The 20,007-nt window shown below is 47.2% G+C and overlaps 1 protein-coding gene across 1 annotated transcript in view; it reads right to left on the bottom strand.

Moving 5' to 3' along the window:
- Window positions 1–1,794: 1,794 nt before the first annotated feature.
- SPG7 (SPG7 matrix AAA peptidase subunit, paraplegin) overlaps window positions 1,795–20,007 on the bottom strand; it is a 32,722-nt gene continuing 14,509 nt past the window's right edge. The window contains exons 6-17 of the mRNA XM_081201842.1: window positions 19,527–19,629; window positions 18,003–18,128; window positions 17,284–17,446; window positions 15,830–16,003; window positions 12,228–12,352; window positions 9,684–9,786; window positions 7,321–7,431; window positions 6,470–6,585; window positions 6,177–6,333; window positions 5,795–5,958; window positions 4,890–4,967; window positions 1,795–3,870 (exon numbers count right to left, since the gene is read on the bottom strand). Of these exons, the coding sequence (XP_081057968.1) occupies window positions 3,661–3,870; window positions 4,890–4,967; window positions 5,795–5,958; window positions 6,177–6,333; window positions 6,470–6,585; window positions 7,321–7,431; window positions 9,684–9,786; window positions 12,228–12,352; window positions 15,830–16,003; window positions 17,284–17,446; window positions 18,003–18,128; window positions 19,527–19,629 (1,630 nt within the window). The 3' untranslated portion in view covers window positions 1,795–3,660. The remainder of the gene's footprint in view (window positions 3,871–4,889; window positions 4,968–5,794; window positions 5,959–6,176; window positions 6,334–6,469; window positions 6,586–7,320; window positions 7,432–9,683; window positions 9,787–12,227; window positions 12,353–15,829; window positions 16,004–17,283; window positions 17,447–18,002; window positions 18,129–19,526; window positions 19,630–20,007) is intronic.

Here is a 20,007-nt window from a genome sequence, read left to right as displayed (position 1 = left end):
GGTAGAAGAAGGTAAAGGACCCCTGGATGGTTAAGTGCAGTCAAAGGCGACTATGGGGTTGCGGTGCTCATCTCACTTTTCAGGCCAAGGGAGCTGACGTTTGTCCACAGACAGCTTTCCAGGTCGTGTGACCAGCATGACTAAACAGCTGCTGGTGGGTGGAGGATCATGATGAGTGCCAGAGCACACGAAAATGCCATTTACCTTCCCACCACAGCAGTACCTGTCTATCTACTGGCACTGGCTTGCTTTCGAACTGCTAGGTTGGCAGGAGCTGGGACAGAGCAACGGGAGCTCACCCCGTTGCTCGGATTTGAACCACCGACTATGTGACTGGAAACCCAAGAGGCTCAGTGGTTTAGATCACAGCACCACCCATGCCCCAAAAGCACATAGCCACTGACTGGATATAAAGGTGGGCCAAGGGGAGAACCAAGGCATAAACCTTCCTGAAGAGAACATGGTAGACAACAACTATCATTCAGCACTGGGATACCTCCTTCCACATGGAGGCGAAGTGGCAGACAGAAAGCAGCAGCTGACTGAAGTCTGGTGATGGACCTGGTGGAAATTGGCAGGTTTGCTGGGTGGAAGCTGGTGACGTATGCATTCAGAAGCCAGTGGATGCTGAAAGGCTGGAGCAGGCTGGTGTTTGTGGATGTAAACTAGTTGAGGTGAATGGTGTGCGTCTGGGTGCATTCAGGGGGTTCTGGAAGCCGCCCTCCTGGCACAGGGTGAATACATGAACCAGTGGATATTCATGGGTGGAAGCCAGTGGAAGTTGGCAGGCTGAAGTGAGGGACGAAGTTGCCAGGCAGAAGGCAGTGGAGGTGGCTGGATGATGCTCAGTTGGCTGCCATCCCCCTCAGTATGCCTGTTTGCCTTTCAGGGTTGTCTGAAACTGGCAAGGTTTACTCTGAAACCAGCCATGGAAGTAATGAAGAGAACTGCAGGCTTTGCAAGTCCCCTTCTATTTCTGAAGAAATGTGCTCGTTACACAGGAAACCCAACATACCACTTTTATAGTGCGCAAGTCCTGCTTACTGGTGTCCCATTGGCATCTGGTTAGCCACTCAGAATACAGAATTCTGGACAAAATCCAGCATGCTGTTCTAATGTCCTTAGAATTGTAACCCCAACTGCATTGTGACAAACTTAATAAAAGTTCTGCAGGATCTGATAAATCAGAGTTCAATACCTTGCTCCCCAGTGGCCAGGCACTATGAGCACTGCCTTAACTGTGGCCAATAAGATTCTCCGTTGGACCAAATCTAGGAGATTCTCCCCTATTGCCACTAAAAGGAACAGACTGCAGTGAATTGTACATGTTGAAAATGGCACATATTAATGTCACGGATAGCATCTACAGTAACCTGAGCCTACAGTAGCCTGAACTGATGCACACATATCTAAAGTCTTCCTGAGCTTAAAAGGGCTTACAAGCAATAGTGCATGCATAACACTGTAGCCCGAATAACACTGTGACACACTTAAGAAAAGCTCTGTATGATCTGATAAAGATAGTTCAACAGCCTGCTCCCCAACAGCCAGGCACTATTGAGCCCTGGCATAGCTTGGCCAATGAGAATTTTTTATCGCATCAGGTATAGGAGACTCCCCACTAGCAGCATTTTAAGCAAGGGAACACAGTGCACTTCACTGAACAGACTACAGTGAGTTGCATATACTGAAAATGGCACGTATTAATGTCATAGATTGTATTTGCAGTAATAAAACAGTTTAAATGATGACTCATGCCCATTGAGAATGACGATAAATGACTAGTGAGTGGTATTTGAGTTCTGTAAGACTTTATTTCATTTTTTAATAGATGGCAAAGGTACAAGCAGCTGAGATGATAGAGATTTATTACAGTTTATGCTAGGTCATGGTTTATAAATACATTGAGCAGGAACTCTTCGAAAGATAAGTGGGAAAATCTAGGTGGGGAACACTTGTGACTCTCTCACCATCCCTCCCCCAGTGACAACTTCTTCAATTGAACAATTTTCAAATTTCATTTTCTTGAGAAATACCCAACTGGAAAGACATACCAACCATTTCAGATGCCAAGACCCAGCACAGTTAAATTTAACGTCACTTTCTTGCTCCAAAATTTCTTTCAATATGATGCCACTATAGATGGAGGTTTTTAAGCAGATGCGAGATGACCATCTGTCATGTATGATTTAGCTAACATTCCTGCATTGCAGGGGGCTGGACTAGATGGCCCTTGGGATCCCTTTCATCTCTGCAATTCCATGAGCCAAAGCATTAACCACCCTTGTGCTAAAGCTTAGCTACTGCCAGTGAGTCTGGCGAGTCTGGCTCCCTCTTGGAGGGAAATGGGCTAAATTACTGCCACTGTGATTCAGAAACTTGGCATATTGCCCCACAGATATTGTCACAGATATACAGCAATTTGGTACAAATTTGTCAATAGACCACTAGGTGGTACACACAGATCACCAATGACTTTTCTTTCAAGGCCCACTGGGGGAGATGGAGAAAGGGACTGTTTACAGACCAGTGCTGAAATGCTTGGTTTTCTTTTATGTCGTAGTGCAATATCACATGTTGAAATACATATTCAGGAGGATCATATCTCCAGGGATTTTGATAGCCGCAGTTCTAAATAGCAAACTCTCTTCACGTTGAGGCAATTCAGAGTGCAAATGTGTGCACGCTCATCCCATCTATGCACGAGGGTAGTCTCAGAAAAGAGGCAGTTTTGAGAACTGCCAATTAAATATTGGCAGGAGTGGAGGAAAATCTGGACAAGGGTTGTATAAGGATACAGACAATAGTCCTCATGGAAATAATCTATGGAGTGTGTTTGAAAATGCAGCTAGCCCTTTTCTCTCTCCACTCCACCTCCCTTAAGCTGTTATTGTACAGCAGGAAATTGTCTATCCCTCCCCCCACCCAACTCCTGTTACAAGCTGCTTTAGAGACACATTCAGTCTAAAGGCCTGTGTGTAAGAACCACAAGCTACCAGCCAACCAGATAGAGTACTTTCTGAAAGGCTTGAGGATTCTCTCTCCCTTCCAAGTCACTCCAGGGAGCCCCACCAGCATTCAGAGGTTGTGCCTGCCCCTCTCTTTGTGGCCAGAGTTACATAGGTCAAAGGACCTATATCATGGTGACATAGGTCAAAGGAAATCTACATCTCCATTGTCCATATCAGACTTTCTACACCTCAAGAGACATGTGTAAAAATCAGGGAAATATTTGTGTTGTTGGTTCTGGGGAGAAGCATTAAACTCCGGGTGCTAGTGATGCAGCTATTGCTGTCATGTCAAAAGAGGGTTGCAGTGTGTGGCACCAGAAAAAAGAAGAAGATGAAGCAGAGCACAGCAGCTGCTTTTGTGGGAGGACTGGGACACAATGGCTGGTTCTGCCCAGACTGACCACACACATTCCCATAACTGTAACCTGGTGACCCAGAGGCACTGGGACCCTTCCCAATGAGCCTTGATGAGCCCATGCACATACATCAACCACAGCTTGATCATTTTTAGAGCAGGGGAAGCTGGACCCTGCTCGCAGCCCATCACAAAATATGAGCAGAGCAGCCTACACACCGGCATGAAATAACTCTCTTTGCGCCTCTAGTTCAGAAAGGAAGCTGCTCAGTCCCTTCTCTCACTTGGCCGTTTTCAAACTGGTCTCTGGTCAAACTCTTCCTCCTCCTCTTGGCTCTGGGGTGACTGAGGTGCCTCTTCATCTCCCATATCTTGTTTGTCCCTCTCGGCCTCAATCCAGCTCTGAGGGCTAATCATTTTCTTGGGCCCATGTGGAGGAGGCCCAATCAAGGCTTCTATGTCATCGTAGTTGATGACTTCTTTCTCCAGCAGGGCATCGGCCAGCTAGACACAGAAAAGGTGACAGATGGTAAGCATTTACATGCACACACAGGCCAGAGAAACCTAAACATGGAAATAGGATACACTGGGGCTCAGTCATCCACTGGCTGAAGCAAGGACCAACTCACCTCAAGGAAAGCACTCTCAAGGACAGGGATGGAAACCTAAGACCTTTCAGACGTTGCTGGACTCCAACTCCCATCAGTCCCTGAAGCCAGCATGGCCAAAGGTCAGGGATGATGGGTGTTGTAATCCAACAACATTTGGAGCGCCACAGGTTTCCTGCACCTGCTTTAGGACACCACATTCCATTCAAAGGATTCTTTCCCCCCCCCCTTGATCTTCAAAGGAAGCAACAGTTTGAGGACAGTTTATCACATGCAGGAAAGAACTTTCATTCTACATAGACCTCTCTTCTCCCATGGCAGGTGCCATTGCATAGAGCAAAGATAACTATTAAGAGAAGTATTGTGTATGTAGCTATGAAAGAAAAAAGTATGGCAGTGGTGTGAATGTACAAAGAAAGGGACAAGGGTGCACATGTGGGGCCATTTGAGGAATGTTACATCAGGTCTCCTACCCTGCAGCTCTCAGAGTTTCTCCCTTCACATTCCTGGCATCACAAGGAGCTGAAATGCGCCACAACCCGCTGCTTCTTGCCACTATCAGCCAAGGAAAAGGGCTGCCGTGTTTCCCAATGCAAGTGGCAACCAAAACAGTATCTAAGACTCTGCAGAGGAATCATCTTAGCCATGGTCCATTTTGTTCTCTTAGTTGGCTCTCAGCAGAGTAGCTGCTACCTTGTTTTAAAAAAACCAGTCCTCCCCTGCCAAGTTGCTCAAAGCACTTTTTGAAGCCTCACAAGCTACCCTGTAGCTAGGCTAAAGAGAAGCAACTTGCCCATGGCCAGCCACTGAACTTTCAATAGCAGAGCAGGGTTCTGAGTCTGGATCACTCCCGCTTCCCAGTCACCCCCCACCCCCAATTCAATCTGAATCCCTCTGGTGTCCTGCAAGCCTTACTGCTTTCAGTTTGTCCCGATTCTCTAACAGCAGTTTCTCTGTGCGCCTGTAGGCTTGGGCCACCAGCATCTTTGCTTCCTAGAAGAGATACAAAAACCAGAGGAGGAGTTATAGCAACAAGGCTGAGCCAAGAGAGATGAAGCCAAGAGAGAGATGCAGTTCATACCCCTTCAGCAAAGTCACAGAGCCCCAGAGATCCTAATGAAGAACAGCTCATAGGTAAAGAACAGCTTAGTTGGGTGCAGAGTGTGATGGCACATCTCACATTTAAAGTACGGCTAGGCAATGTTCAGCCTAACTACTCCCCTCCAGTTTTGTTTATATGCTTCCTTCAAGTGATTAGTCCTAACCTTTTTCTAGCACTTGCCCTAAGTCAATTCAATGAGCGGATTTTATTGTGTGGGACCACTTTGGGGAAGGAAGGCAGTGACTTAATAAGTTGTGGGTTTTTATTGGTTTAGAATTCTACCAGCATCATCCCCTTAGGACTGGGACCTATCCAAGACTAGAACCCTTGAAGCAACTGAAAAGCACAGCAAAGATGTTGCTAGCAGCAACAAAAATGTACAGGAAGACATGGGATGGTGTTCAGCTAGACTTCAGGATTGGCGGTTTGGCTCCTTCCTACTCCATAACCACACACACTTTGCAGTGCCAAGCTAATCTTGTTTGCATCCTGTTTACAAGGGTCAACACAAGCCAACCTGGGCAACAAAGCCCTCTCCTTCGAAAAGTGGCATTCACACTGCAAATTCCTCTGGGCTAGTGGTTACAGTCTCACATAATTAGCCTTATTCTCCCTGGGAAACTGCAACATAACGAAATGGCTCTGCTTCAGGGCCCTTTAAAACCTGTGAACAGGCAAGCATTTTTGTTGGAGCTTTATATCCATGAAGAGAACTTACATGGTCCATAATTTGCTGGAGTCCGTGGCTGAAGGGACGCCGTCCTATCCCTGGGGTACTTTCCTTTTCTGGGAAGGACAAGTATCCAACATTGGGCACCATCCCATATTGCTTCACCATTGAATAGGCTATCTTAGTGACCTTCCTCAGGTCATCTTGTGCCCCTGGAGTAAGCAATGGATAAAAAAGAACTTAAGGGGTGGTGCTACATGCATCAGAAGTGTCAAGATACCCCCCCTCCTATTCTGGGGGGGAAATGTCTATGCAAGCTCATTGGCTTCATTGCTCAAGCACAGTGGAAGGACATTTAACAAAGAGAAGCCTGCAGCACAATTGAAAGACAGGAGGTCAACAAGATGAAGCACATATTTGGCTTCCTCACCTGTAGTGACTTTATTAAAGGTGATGGCTTCTGAAACTCTCCCTCCCAGAGCCATGCACATCCGCTCAAAGAGCTGATCCTTGGTAAGGAGGTATTGGTCCCTTGGCAGGATCTGGGTGAAGCCCAAGGCAGCATTGGTGCGAGGAGCGATGGAAACCTGTGAGATAGTGGGAAGGGAAGAAAAGAAAAAAGGAGAGGCCCAACTTGTATTGCAGAGAATGAGTTCAAGAAGCATCAGCTGCTCTTGATTACCATGTCCCATGTCCCAAGCTCAGGGCAGAGAGCAAATCTACCTTCATCGCTGCCTCTGTGTGCTCCAACAGCCAGCCTACAAGTGTGTGACCTGACTCATGAAATGCCACAACTCTCCGCTCCTCTGGCGACAGGATTTTGCTCTTTTTAGCGGTCCCTGTGGGGCAGATGGAGGACATAAATTCCATTTCCCAGGATATGCTACTAAGGTGCACCACTATTTTAATCTGCAAGGCTGAGAAGGGAAAAGGCTTTCTCTGCCCCTTATGCACTATACTCAGCTGTAAGTCAGAGAACTCTCCGTTATCATGACCCAAGGCATAAGAGAGCCAGCAACAATTCTTTATTGCATTGATAGTTGCAATAACACAGGTCTGTCAATTCATCCTTCAGACCCTGATACCACTTTTAAACAGCCTATTAAACTCTGGCTCTACAGGAGTATATAAATGGTCCATGTAGGATAGGGCAAGCCCTTAAGATTTCTCTCTGGAGAAGGCAACTGCTGAAATATATATGCAAAGGTTGGATTCCAGCAATGTATCCCTTGATAAAAATCAACACACAAAAATCTCCTGCCACTCACCAGGCAGTCTTCAGAGATTGTGGCTATGCACAAAGCAAGACCCTAACAATACATGGAAAGCCCCCATTAAGGCCAGCAAAGCCGAGGTATTGTAAAACATATACACCCAAACAGAGAGGCTTCTTCGTGGTCTGTAATTAAGCAGACCTGATTCACACCACTCCATTTATGTTCCTCCACGCTGCAGCTGTCCACTGGCAGCTTGGCTGTGTTAAACTGGTGATGATGGCAAAACCCCTTATCATGTGACACTTTACTGTAGACTGAAGAAAACTGACCAACATATCACCCAAAAAGAAACCTTACCTGCAATGACTCTCTCCACAGCGTACTCAAAATTGAATGTGTCGATGGACTTATGCCCCTCCCTTGCTGCGTGGAGAGCGGCCTCATTACAGATGTTGGCTATGTCTGCTCCTGTAGACAGAGCAACACACACTCATTGGGTTTTCTTGGGATCAGAGAGCGGGAACAGAGCAGGTAACTATCAAGCCCAACATGCTCTCCCAAGCAATGATCCTCCATGGAACTCAAAGAGGGTGTATAAAAATGATACAGCACTCTGCACCCAAGGATGCACCTGAAGGGTAGGTAGTGGCTCCAGGAGAATCAAGCAAACAAGCCAACCTGTAACACCAATACGGAAGGAGTAGGGGAAGAAATTGCCCAAGTCACCACTTGCCATTATGAGGAGGGGATGAAATTTCCTTCCCAACACCTCAAAATATGACCAGTTGGACCCTGAGAATGATGTACCATCCTCCCAAACCCCAGGTTGGGACCAGTTCTAGCCAACTGAAGACTTTCCTCTTCCAACAAGCCTTTTAAGTGGAGGCTTTTCCCTGTCTGTGTCTATACTGGAGCATTTTTTTAATGCTTTGATTGTGTGTCTGCCAACCTAGGCTCCCTAGGGAGGCTGGTATACAATTTTAATAACAATAATTACAGCAACAACGTCCTCCTGTCTTTAGCCATCAGTTTTTCTTAGGTTGCAAGAAAAGAAGATGAAGCAGTGCAGCCTTTGAGGTGCTGGCACCACCTTGCCTGATGTCCAATGCCACCTGAATGTTAACTGCTCACCACTTGCATCAAGAGATTCCTCTTCAATACCTGAATGTGATGCCCTAAAATGCTGCTCATTTGGGGTTAAGATTCTGCAACTTTTCAAATCCATTACATGCAATGCCCCCACATTACACCCCTGTGGCATTGTTAGGTTATGTAAAGAAGCTATGTGTACCTGCTTCGACTCTTGTAGCCCACTTGTTTACAGTGGCAACTTTCCCCCCCTAAATCACAGAACAGTATCAAACCTCAGTAGCATTGCTTGATAAAGTGTGGGCATTTTTAGTATCTGACAGAGCTACTTCTTTAAGCTGCTTCTATGACATATTTTAAAAAAACGAGATTATTTTGTTTTAGTCAAGGTAATGAGAGGCAGAGCCGACATTCCAGGCTTGAAAGGTTTAACAGTGTATTTATTATGTAGTTGTTGGCACAATATATCCCTTTTTTATCACTCTGGCTACGTAACATACTTGATCTCTAACTCTGATTTGTTATTTTCCCTGAATTGGACTTCCTGTTGTCAAGAATGTTGCCACATCTTTTTAGGGGTACTACTAGCAACCATTAGTGCTTTCTATGAATTTCTTTTCAATCAGCTTCCCTTTGTCGCAGTTTACTGTAATAAAAAAAGTGGTTCTGCAAATAAGAGTTTTTAAAAAGCAGAGTACAAAGGAGGGGGAATCAGGAAGTGAGGGGGCTGTTATGCAAAGCAGAAATAAGCAGGATCTTGCAAGCCTCTCGCTGTTGTGCTCCGTATGCTAGATTCAAAACCACAAGGTGACCCTCAAGGAGAGGCTTCATGGTAGACAGCAATGAGTTAATCAAGCGCCGTCTCAAACTGGGCTTAGGAGAGGGTGGCCTGGGCTTGGCTTTGCCCGCTGGGGCTCTTCTGACCACAATCACACAAGTTTCTCCAGGGAGGAGAAGGCACATCTGTTCTGAGTTTTGAGCATGTGGGTGGTGTGGGGGCTGCTCAAAGGAATCACGGAAGAGGCAGAGCGGGGGCCACCAGCGGGGAACTCATAGAGGATACTCCACAAACAGGAAATTCACAGCTTTGTTCTGAGCTCGGAGATGGACTAGAGGCTCAGGAAAGCAGGAATGTCCTACCCGTTTCTCTCAAGCTAATCCAATGCTGAACTGCTCAGTTAAAATATTTTAGACTGCAGAAACATTTCCCCAGATAATTGCACTGATTTTCCAGCTACTAAGTTTCCAGCAGGCACAACCAGAAGCAGCAGCTCCAACCCCACAAAAATCTGGGTCACACACGCCAAGCACGATTTGTTTTTTACTACCTCTATTGGAAGAAAAACTAACAAAAATGCTGGAAAACTGGCTGATTCATGGATTTAGCACAACCAGGCTAGGTACTAGTCTGTGTGTCAATTTCCATCCAGCATAACTACAGCCGGGGGGGGGGGGCTTTGGCCCTCTTTTCTTTCACATCACACACAGCAGCATTGGAAGGAAGCAGCCGGGTGGAAGGTAGCCAAGCCATACATGACCAAAGTGCGCTACAGAGATTGCTAACATGTGGCTGGATGCAAACAGCAACAACAAAACAAAGGAAAACCAGACAAACAGCTGCTCTTACATACCACTGAACCCCGGAGTGAGCTCAGCCAAGCGCTGGGAATAAAAAGTGCCAGCCTGAGACAGCTTCAGGCCCTTCAGGTGCTGCTCAAAGATCTCCCGCCTCTCCTGCAAGGAACAAGACAGAGCAGTTTTGCATGGCGCAGCTGATGCTGAAGGGCACAAATGGGCATCAGAAGAAAGGAAGATGCTGACATCACCTTGTCCTCTAAAAGCAGAAGGGAGTCCCAGGTTCACAGCCTTCCTGCTTATTTATTCTTATTTGTTTATTACTTATTCTTGCAAAGAATGATGGACCAGGTAGACCTTCAGCCACCCCTGCAACTGCTTCTCTAGACTTTACAGAAGATTGCTATCATCCCTATGTCAAAACATGCATAAACCATCCAAAAACTATTGGAGCCAGTGTGGTGTAGTGGGTAGTCTCACTAGGACGTGGGCTTTGGCTTGAGAACACTGAGCATCCTCCTTAGCTTGCGATAAAGCAACTGAAAGGAGAGAGAAGTGGCAAGGCAAAAGGACAGGAGTCCACAACATAGTCTTAAAATATAAGATTTTTTAAAGCATTTTTTAAAGCCTGTGTGCCCATGTGTGTAGAAAAATGCACGCTGCCCCACAGAACCTGAGTAGTTTCTATTGAAAATACAGGCTGTAGGCAAGTGGTAGTGAACAGAGTGCCCTCCAGATGTTCCTGCCAGCCTCAGCCAGCAGAGACAATGGTCATGACGCAAGTTGCAGACCAGCAATATGAGGCAGGGCTGCTACCCCTGTTGTAGGCTCAAATCAAGATGCCTTTTGGGAGAGGCCTGAAGAGGAGCTGGAGTAGATTGCCACCCCAACAAGGCTCACCATGCATTTGGGGTTGCTGCTGCTTCAGAAGCAGGATTTCTTCAACGGAAGATGCAAGGCTTGGCAAAGCCATGATTATTACAAGGCAAAACCACCAGGGGGCAGAGTCTCTCTTGCTTGCCTATCTTTCCAGGCTCTGGATATTTCCACGGCTTCTTTCAAATGCAGGACAGATGTAAAGAAGTCATTGGAAGAAGTCATTGGCTCTTCCCTCCAAAGGTCATTCCTCTCACTATACCCCCCTCCTATTAATTTTGATTTATTCCTTAATGTTTCTATCATCATAGCACTTGCATGACTGAGCGGGCGGCGGGTGGGGGTGGGGGGAGGCGGACAGAGGGAGAGGGAGAGAGAATTGGGGCTTTGCAGATGCTCCCCTCTCCTTGAATGAAGAGAGGCAATTTGCAATTGGGGTGAGGGGGCCAGATCCAGCTGGCTACAGGCCAGCAAGTGACTCATTCAGCTGGTCCAGGCGGTCCTGATTAAAGCAGTGGGCTCAGCTGCCAGGATTTCCTTCTCCTTCCTCCTTCAAGGCAGCTGCACAGCTCACTTTTCCGGTGCCAGATCGTATCAGGCATTTGAGGTATTTTAAGCGAAAACCTGGAGGAGCAGGAGGATAGCGAAGCCCCAGATGGGAGGAGGGGATGCTGGTGCTGTTTAAAAAGGAAAACCCTCATCTCAATTCAGGTCCTGCTTACCGCCCAAGCGGATGCAGCCATTTATGAGCTGTTCCGGGGAGGGCAGTGGGGAGAGAAGGAAACCTTACATAGGATTAATGGAGGGGAGAGGAGGAGGAGGACAAGGAGGTTCCTTTTCTTTGGGCCGTTTTCTATGCTTCCCACTGCGTGCACTTAACTCTGCCTACTGAGATCACAAGAAGCCCCAAATGTCTTCTGGAAACACGCAAGACTCTTTTCTACCTGGCTAGCAGTCAAATACCTAGGGATGCAAGCAGGGAGCTATTTTAAGCTCTGTGTTTTTTTTTAAAAAAAACAACATGCTTGAACCACAGAGATTTCAATTGTGTGTGTGTTTTTAAAAAGCAGACCACGCAAGACTGAAGTCAGGCCAAGCCTGCCTTAAGAGTTCTAAATGCACAAATTCATACCGTGTGAATCTGCATCCATCTACACACACAAATCTGATTGAAAGCATTTGGTCCTTTGCTTAAAAGCACCACAGCAAAGGCAGAAGGGTCATGTTCTGAGAACTATTACTGGAGTAAAGGTGCCTCTCGCATAACCAGTTCCTTTCCTTAGCACAAAAGTTGTTGTTGTTGTTGTTGTTGTTGTTGTTGTTGTTGTTGTTTTAAGTAACCTTGTGTGGAAAACCTCACAGTTCCTGACTGTCCAATTGACACTGACTACTGAACTTTATGGTTTGTGCTCTTCCAATTGTGGGTCAACATAAACCCAGCAGACCTGGTTTTATAGGTTTACTGAGCTCATGTAGGCCTGCAATCTGAACGCACCATTCACAAAGCTGAGATTCTGCTAGAGCTCCAACGGGAAGCAACAGAAACACCCTTATAGCAGAAAACCAACAATGGAGTGAATCCAGTTCCTGGGATTGAGTGCACCACTTGTGAGTCAAATACTAAAGAAGAAAAGTGTCCACTATCCACTGCCTAGCCTTTGCCACTGCCCAATACCTTAATCACAGAATCCAAGAGTCACAGCAGAGGTGGGTCCAAATAATACCTGCAGAGTAGGCAGATCAATAAAAATGTGGCGGTCAAGCCTCCCAGGTCTCATGAGAGCATTGTCCAAGATATCTGCCCGGTTGGTGGATGCTAGCACTATAACATGATCGGTGGTCCCCATGCCTGCAACAGAGAAAAATGTGAAGAGCAGAAGTGAATGGAATGTGCCACCTGTGCAAGAAGCTCCAGAGAGAGACATTTCCCTGCATGAGAGGTCAAACGTACACAAACATGCTTTAATATGCAAGGTCGTGGGCGGGGAAAGGAGAGGCTGCAATCAAGCAGGTGCTCATGGACCTATCTAGCGAAAATTGACTCATGTGGATTATATAAATGCCAGAACGCTAGAGATCTGGACACAATGTCCTCCTTTAAATGGTTTATTGCACATTTTATACAACTAAGAACACACAGAAATATATATTTTTAATTGTCCTGTCCTTACAATTCCAATCCCTGAATTACAGAAGACACTGAAGCCCGCTAGACTCAAATGTGACCAGCACTCATATAACTTATTTGTTAATCCATTGATGCAACTTCTCTCACAATTATGTTAACAGTTTGCATTCTAGCAGTTGTCAGTATATTGAAGATAACATTTTAGCGGCAGCGTGCATTTGCCAGAACTGCCATCTTTAAATGGCATGACCACAGCTGTGGGGCAATGCAGCCAGCCAAATACAAAGCTATACAGGAAGCTCTTGGCATGAGGCAGATATAGCTAGGCTTCTTCCTTGCTTGAACTGCAGAAGCACACACTGCTGCCTTAGAGTGGGGGCAGCAGGGGCATAGTCTCCCCACGCTGCCCAAGAGATGAGCACAATAGCTCACCCAAGGGATTTATCCTCCAGATAACCCAGAGGTCCACTCTCCTACTGCATGCTGCTACCTAATGAGCCTCACTTCTGCCTCCTTGCAGGATGCTGTGGAGGCAAATTCCAGAAGACAACAAAGCACAACTGTGCAGCAGTCTGTCAGGGTATTTTGCAAGGCAAGAAGGAAGGAAATAGAGGCGCTGGGAGTCAGTCACGTGGGCTAAGCAGCTTCATTCCTATGGCAAGATTAGTGCAAGCAGAACATTAGCTGCTTTGCTCCTGGGAAGAAGTGCTCCCAAAATAGATCAGACAACCAGCAGATCCATCACCAAACACAACAAGCTTTCCAGTGCTCACCAAAGACACACCATCAGAACAAGGCCTGGGAGTGCAAGGCTCCAGACTGAGCCTTTTATAATCCTGTGACCCCTTGTCAATCTATTCTCCGCCCTCCCCCAAATCAACACCCCTAGCTTCAACATGACTGAACTGGCAACGGAGAGTGATTAAGGCAACAAGACTCCTGGAGAGGAGCTGCCTCCCCCACTCCCAGGGCACAAAGGGCAGAATGAAAGGAAGCAATCCTGGATCTAACAGGTGCTCTCCCTGTTACACAACTATCCAGGCTCTCTCAACCTACTGGGATATGCATACACTTCTGTTTCCACCCAAAGTATGGCAAATTTAACAAAGCAAGCAACCTTCTATTCCGGGATGAAGAGTGGTCGACTGCTTGCACACTTTAGCTGAGAGCAGGGAGGCTTCTGACCATCTGGTGGAAGATTATTCAATTTTTGGGAAAAGCAAGGCTCAAATCCAAGATTTAGTAGAGCCCAAGATCAGTATGTGCATGGAGAATGGACCAATCATGCTCAAAGATGTATGGCAGAGTTAACATTGCATGTGAGCATGCGCGCACATACACACACTCTTCATATAATCTTTGTGATGGAAGGGACCTTAGAGGTCAACTAGTCCCCCTCTGGCTCAATCCAGGACCTGCAATGCAGAATGCAAGCACAACATCCCTGACAGGTGACCACCCAGGCTGTAATTCAATATGCCCAGAGAAGGACAGTCTGCCACCTCCCAAGGCAGAGTCTGTTCTGTTGTCAAACAGCTCTTGCCATTCAGAACTTTCTCCTAAAGTTCAGCTAAAAACTGCATCTCTGTACTTTTCGCCCATTCATTCTAGACCTCCTCACCCTTGGAGGAAAAGAGAGCAAGTCTGCTCCATGCTCTCCTGAATGACAGCCCTTCCTATATTTTAAGACTGCGATCATGTCTTCCCCCAACCTTCCCTTCCCCAAGCTGAACATACTTGGCTCTTTCAACTGTTCCTCACAGGAGCTGCTTTCCTCATGTTCCTTAGTTCAGCTCAGTTCATTCTGATCAGCCAGCATGAAGCAAAAGAGGGTGCTTTCGTGCTTTAGCAGAGACTCTTTTAAAAGCACATCGTTTCAACCTCACTCATCTAGTTTCAGCTACACTAGCAGTACAGAGTGGCTGCATCAATATTAGAGACAAAGCAAGACGCTGCCTGGGTCTGTCAAGCACACCGCAGACTGCTATGCTCGGGCCAGATGAAGCTTCAGCTGGCTCCCAGCCAAGGCACTTCTGAAGAGGCCTTCTCCCAGACAGACACCAGCTGAAGCAAAAGGCTAGCTAAGGCTTGAAGTCTTGGGCCACCTTTCCAGCACCGCTTGGTGCTTCTTAGCAACGGCCTTCCCCTAAATGTTGTACTTATTTCAGGCAGGGTTGGGGATCCTGTGGAGCTCCAGATGTTGCTGGATATCATGTCTGTCCATTGCTGGTTAGGACTGATGGCAGTTAGTGTCCAACATAATCTGGAGGACCACAGGTTCCCTATCCCTGCCCTAGGGAGTACCTGAAAATATTTTCCCCAAGAGAGCTTAGGGAACAGGAAATTCTAGAGCTACAGACACATACGTGCACACACTTGTGCACACAAGCGGAAAACCAGCCAGGTGGTACATTTCAGAGAGTTTTAAGAACCCACCAATGGGTCCAGTCTCAATACCTTGAGTCCCTACCAAGAGACCCACTGATAGCAGTAACACACAAGGCATGCAATAAGCAACCAAAAGAAATCTAGCAACCAAACGAGAATCTCTCTTGCTTCTTGCTGCCAGGTCCGAAAGACAGTAGGCAGAGCTGGGAGAAGAGAGCAGTGGGAGTGGCCAAAGTTTTGCTCTTCCTTACCAGGGGGTGGGGGTGGGATTGCACTGGCTGAAGGACTGAAGGCAGAAAGTTAGACAAGAGCAGAAGGAACTAACTGTATCTGCTTCTGCCCCTCTGCATCCAATCTTTCTTTTCCAAGTAAACAGGCTTTAAACTTACCCATCTTGGGAAAAAATTTATGCATTTATTAGAGTTATATCATTGCTTACCATATCTAACTAATCTTATTTGGAGTGGCCTGCCTGTAACCTACAACTGTGACCCTCCCTTTCTGGATGCAGGTCGAAGTCAAACTGGACAGTGGGCGGGGGGTGGCAACATCAAATGTGACAAGGAGAGTTTGGAACTCTTTGGAGAATCTGGGAGCACTTGGGCAACAGAGAGCAGCTTAGCAATGAAGGAAAAAAGGGGGAGAAAGGCAGGGAGCGGGTGGGGGCATGCTTGAGCTGCCATCTTCTGTGAGTAATACCATGGCAACAGTAGGAGGAGAGTTTTCTTCCTGGAGTGGAGAAAGGGGAAATATTTCTGACCACAAGCCAAGGAAGAAAGCAAGACTGGATAATGCGCCTGAGCTACTGACCATCCATTTCTACTAGCAGCTGGTTTAAGGTTTGTTCTTCCTCTGTGTTGGAGAAGCCAGACATGTTTGTGGAGCGTTTCTTCCCCACAGCATCGATTTCGTCAATGTAGACGATGCAGGGTGCACGGGCTCGGGCTTCTTTGAAGAGGCTCCGCACGCGAGCAGCCCCAAGTCCTACAGAAGGGAGCAGGGGGAGGGGGGGAGGAGAAGAGAGAACAAATCCATTCTAATAAATAGCTTCATGCTCTGCTTTCTGAATCTGGGCCCTCGCAAGCTTCCGCCAGGGTGAATCTTAAATATGTCCCAAGGCTGCTGGTTGTGCTTTGTCCAACAGGCCTACAGTGCCCTTGTTGCTAATAAAAGTAGCTGGGAATCATAGGTGCTCTGGTGCTTGAATCCCACTTGCAGGCTTCCTATAGGCATTTAGTTGGTCTCTGTGAGAACAGGATACTGAACTAGATGAGCCATTGGCCTGATCCAGCAAGGCTCAAATATGCTATTATGTTGTAGGCTATCAGAGGGCTGCCTGGTTTCAGGTGCCAGCAGAGATCGCAGCAGCAACAAGAAACCAAATTGAACTAGGAGGATATTTGCTGCCTAACAGCAGACCAGGAAACAAGAAGCCCCCAACTTTTTTCCCAGGGTGCCTTTGACTGGACTAGGATGGCTCCTCCAAAAGGATTTTCTGCTGCTCTCCATTCAGAACTGGGTGTCTCAGTTAGAAAGTTCCAGGGTCAGAAGTTGAGCAGAGTGGAAGAAAGGAAGAGCAGCAGAATTGGTGTCAAGAGGGGAACTCTGTGTGTGTGTGTGTGTGTGTGTGTGTATTTGTATGTATATGTATGTATGTATGTATGTATGTATGTATGTATGTATGTATTAGATCAGTCAGTGAAAATGCCGTACTGCCCCAGGACACAAGCAGCAGTCTCTGTGAGAGGGCTTCAAAGTTTCCTACAAATAAACTAACTGAGAACAAAGCTTTCTTCCTGGTAAGCCACATTTTCATTAAGCCCACAGGAACACACTTTTTGTTTGTTTGCTTGTTTCAGGGGAAAGCTGAGCAGGCTCCCACAGAGTCCTCCTTCCAGCTCTCACCAAGGAGAGAGACCCCTCTGCCTTTTGATCAACTGTGGAAAGGAAACTGTAGTGGGCTAGGGAGGGAAGGTGTTTACATCTACCCAGATATACACCATCCCTATTCAGCTACTGCGTTTCCCCTTGAGTGGATGCCTGGAATCTTGCTCAGGCCGCCTTCCTGGGGGTTGAGAGCCCCGAGTCAAGTTCTGCTCCACAGAAACAGATTGCAAGGACCACATTCCTTCTGTACAATGCCTCACACCTAGCTGGCTCTGTTAAATAAATCAAAGCTGACTGCTGAAGAAGTAAAGATTTAAAAAAATAAAAATACACACACCACCTCTAAGTGAATCCAGCCTCCCCGCCCCAGGACTTACCTCCTATCACCTCCACAAACTCAGAGCCAGCTATCGCCAGGAATGGCACCTGGGCCTCAGTAGCAACAGCTTTTGCCAACAAGGTCTTGCCACAGCCTGGTGGTCCAAGCAACAGGGCACCTTTGGGAACTTTAGCACCAAGCTGTAGGTAACGATCTGGGCTCTAGGAGTGGGAGGAGAAAAAAACTTTTTTTAAGCTGCATACTCATTCTGCATCTTCTCTTGGAGGAAGCAAATCACAAACTTCCACTGATGTTCTTTCCCACATGTATGACAGCATGCAAAAAGAAACACCCCCTCATGTCCCTTAGTGGCTGGGAAGACAAGATGGTTGCCCATTCAGCCGCACCACACCCCTTGCTCAGAGACGGGCCCTCTGGCCCTGCACCACAAAGAAGCAGGCCCACTACTACTCATGAGGCCTATAGCTAATAGTGTGATGGAAAAGGCATAATGAAAAGAGTGCTATTTGAAAAAGGATACCCCATCCCCAAGAATCCTGGGGCAAGTGTGACCAAAAAAACAAATACGCTACAAATAAAAGGTCCCACTCACAGGGTACATCAAGCAAGCATAGCCAACAGATGATGGGAGTTGTAGTGCCGAAACCCCTGGAGGGCCAAAGGTTCCCCACACTTGCATTACTGGATTCACAGCATTGCCCACTCAATCCCTCCCATTCCCAACTCCCCAGCTGCACTTGCCAGCACTTGTCTTACCTTCAGATAATCCACAAATTCCTTGACCTCCATTTTGGCCTCATGCATTCCTGCTACATCCTTGAAGCTGATCCCTTTCCCAGATTTCCCATGCACAATAGTGAAGCGGGCCATCTTCAGCTGACTCTGTTGAGGGGTGGGCAGGGTGGAGGGGAGAGAGAGAGAGAAAGATATGGCCAAATAAAGAAAAGCAGGGGTTATACAAAGCCCTGATTCTTATGAGCTTGGAGGAAGAGCAGTTCACTAAGCAATTAAGTGCTCACGCTGCATTTGGCAGGGCCCATGTGCCATCCTCCACAGGGCAGACCATTTATTTGCCTTTCTGTTCTATTTTCTGCTTTAGGTAAGTAGGGCTGTGGTTCCACTCACTCAGCTGCTATCTTGATATAGGTTTTAATGTTAGCAGCAAGCTGGAGGAATGCCTTAAACAATTGCTGCCGCCACCCTCTATCTACAGACAGAGAAATCAGATTGAAGGAGCTCTCTAGAACTCCTCTCTTGTAATTTTAGTTTCGCTAGCCGGGCTGGCGACCACTCCACCAAAATGGCAGCATGATGCACTCAATTCCCTGGCTTTCAGAATGCTGCTTATGCAAGAGATTTGGTGGTGGGGCTTTTTTTATGGTGGCAGGGGGAGAAGAGGGCGAACAGAACAACAGGGACCTCAAAAGCAACAGGCACTGCATTCTAGCCTCCATTAAACCACAGCGACAGACAAAACAACAATTTAGCTAAACAGCCTCTGCATAACTGCTCATTATCCTTTGCTGAAAACAGCTACTAATGTTGGCTTTTCAACTAAGCTTACAGCAGGCCACAAGCTTGGAAGTGCATCAATAAAAGTGCCAGGGGTGTCACCCACCTAAAGGAAGTACAGAGGGAGCCTTGGGAACTTCCACAGCTATGAAGTAAAGGGAGTAGGGCAGAGCTGGCTGGGCTACTGAACTGCAGAACATTTTTTTCAGCCCACTGCCACCTCCCCCAGCCCCTCCCAAGCAGGCAGGCAGACAGACAGAAATCACCATCCTTCCCCTCAGCTGACTGAGCGGCAGGGGTTTGGCTGATGCTGGGAGGGAGGCATGTGACAGGAGGTATGAAGGCCAGCTCACAGCACAGTCCAAAAAGCTTAGGCAGCTTTAAAGACTGAAAAAAGTTATTTTGCTAAAAGCAAGGGATTTGTGTTCGCTGCTGCATGCGAGATTTGCTGGCAAGACAAAAGCAAAAGAAATGCCATTCCCAGCTGCAAGTCATTAGTGAGCCCTGAAAACAGCAGAGAACTGCCCTGCAGATTCCCTGAGCTCAGCCTTCCCAGCCTAGAGGGACAGAGGACGCCCCCCCTCCACCACCCCACCCATGAGGCCAAATACTGTAAAGTTCCGTCAGCTGATAGGAAAAGCAGCAAGACATAGCACAGGGCCGCCCAGCCTTTGGCACAGCTTAATTCTCATCCGCTGTTGACTTTGCTGGGGGAGGGAAGAAGAAGCCAGGCCCACCCAAAACAAAGCAGGAGGGAGAACTACTTACAAAGGCACTGAAGCCTCCTTCCCTTCCTGCCATCCCGGCCAGGCGAAAGATGTACCACAGGATGCCAACACCCACAGCAGCCATCCCCAGGGCATAGAGGACACTGCAAAGACAACAGCAAACCAGGGTCAGACCTAAGCAACTGCTGTATCGGTTATGAACGGACAAAAATATAGCCAGTACTGTATTTGTGGGACAGGAGTGCAGCTATGGCAATGTTTCAAGACGCAGGGACAGGAAAGCTGTGGCGCTTCAGCTGCAATTCCCATCAGCCAGGTTAGGGATGATGGGAGCTGTTGTCTTGCAACATCTGGAGTACAGCTTTTTTTTTGGGGGGGGAGGAGCCTGTCTAAATCAAAGAACAGGTTAAGAGCCCAATGAGCTTTGGGGGCAGTGTAAAGGGGCATCTTCTGTGCTCTCACTCTCAAGCGTTAATGTGCAGCTGGCATTAATTTCAATAAAGCTTTGGGGGGGTTTCCAA

The sequence above is a fragment of the Podarcis bocagei genome (assembly GCF_964188305.1).
Source record: "Podarcis bocagei genome assembly, chromosome: 7".
NCBI lineage: Eukaryota > Metazoa > Chordata > Lepidosauria > Squamata > Lacertidae > Podarcis > Podarcis bocagei.
Note: the sequence above shows the minus strand (reverse complement) of the source record. Positions and strands in the feature narration are given on the sequence as shown.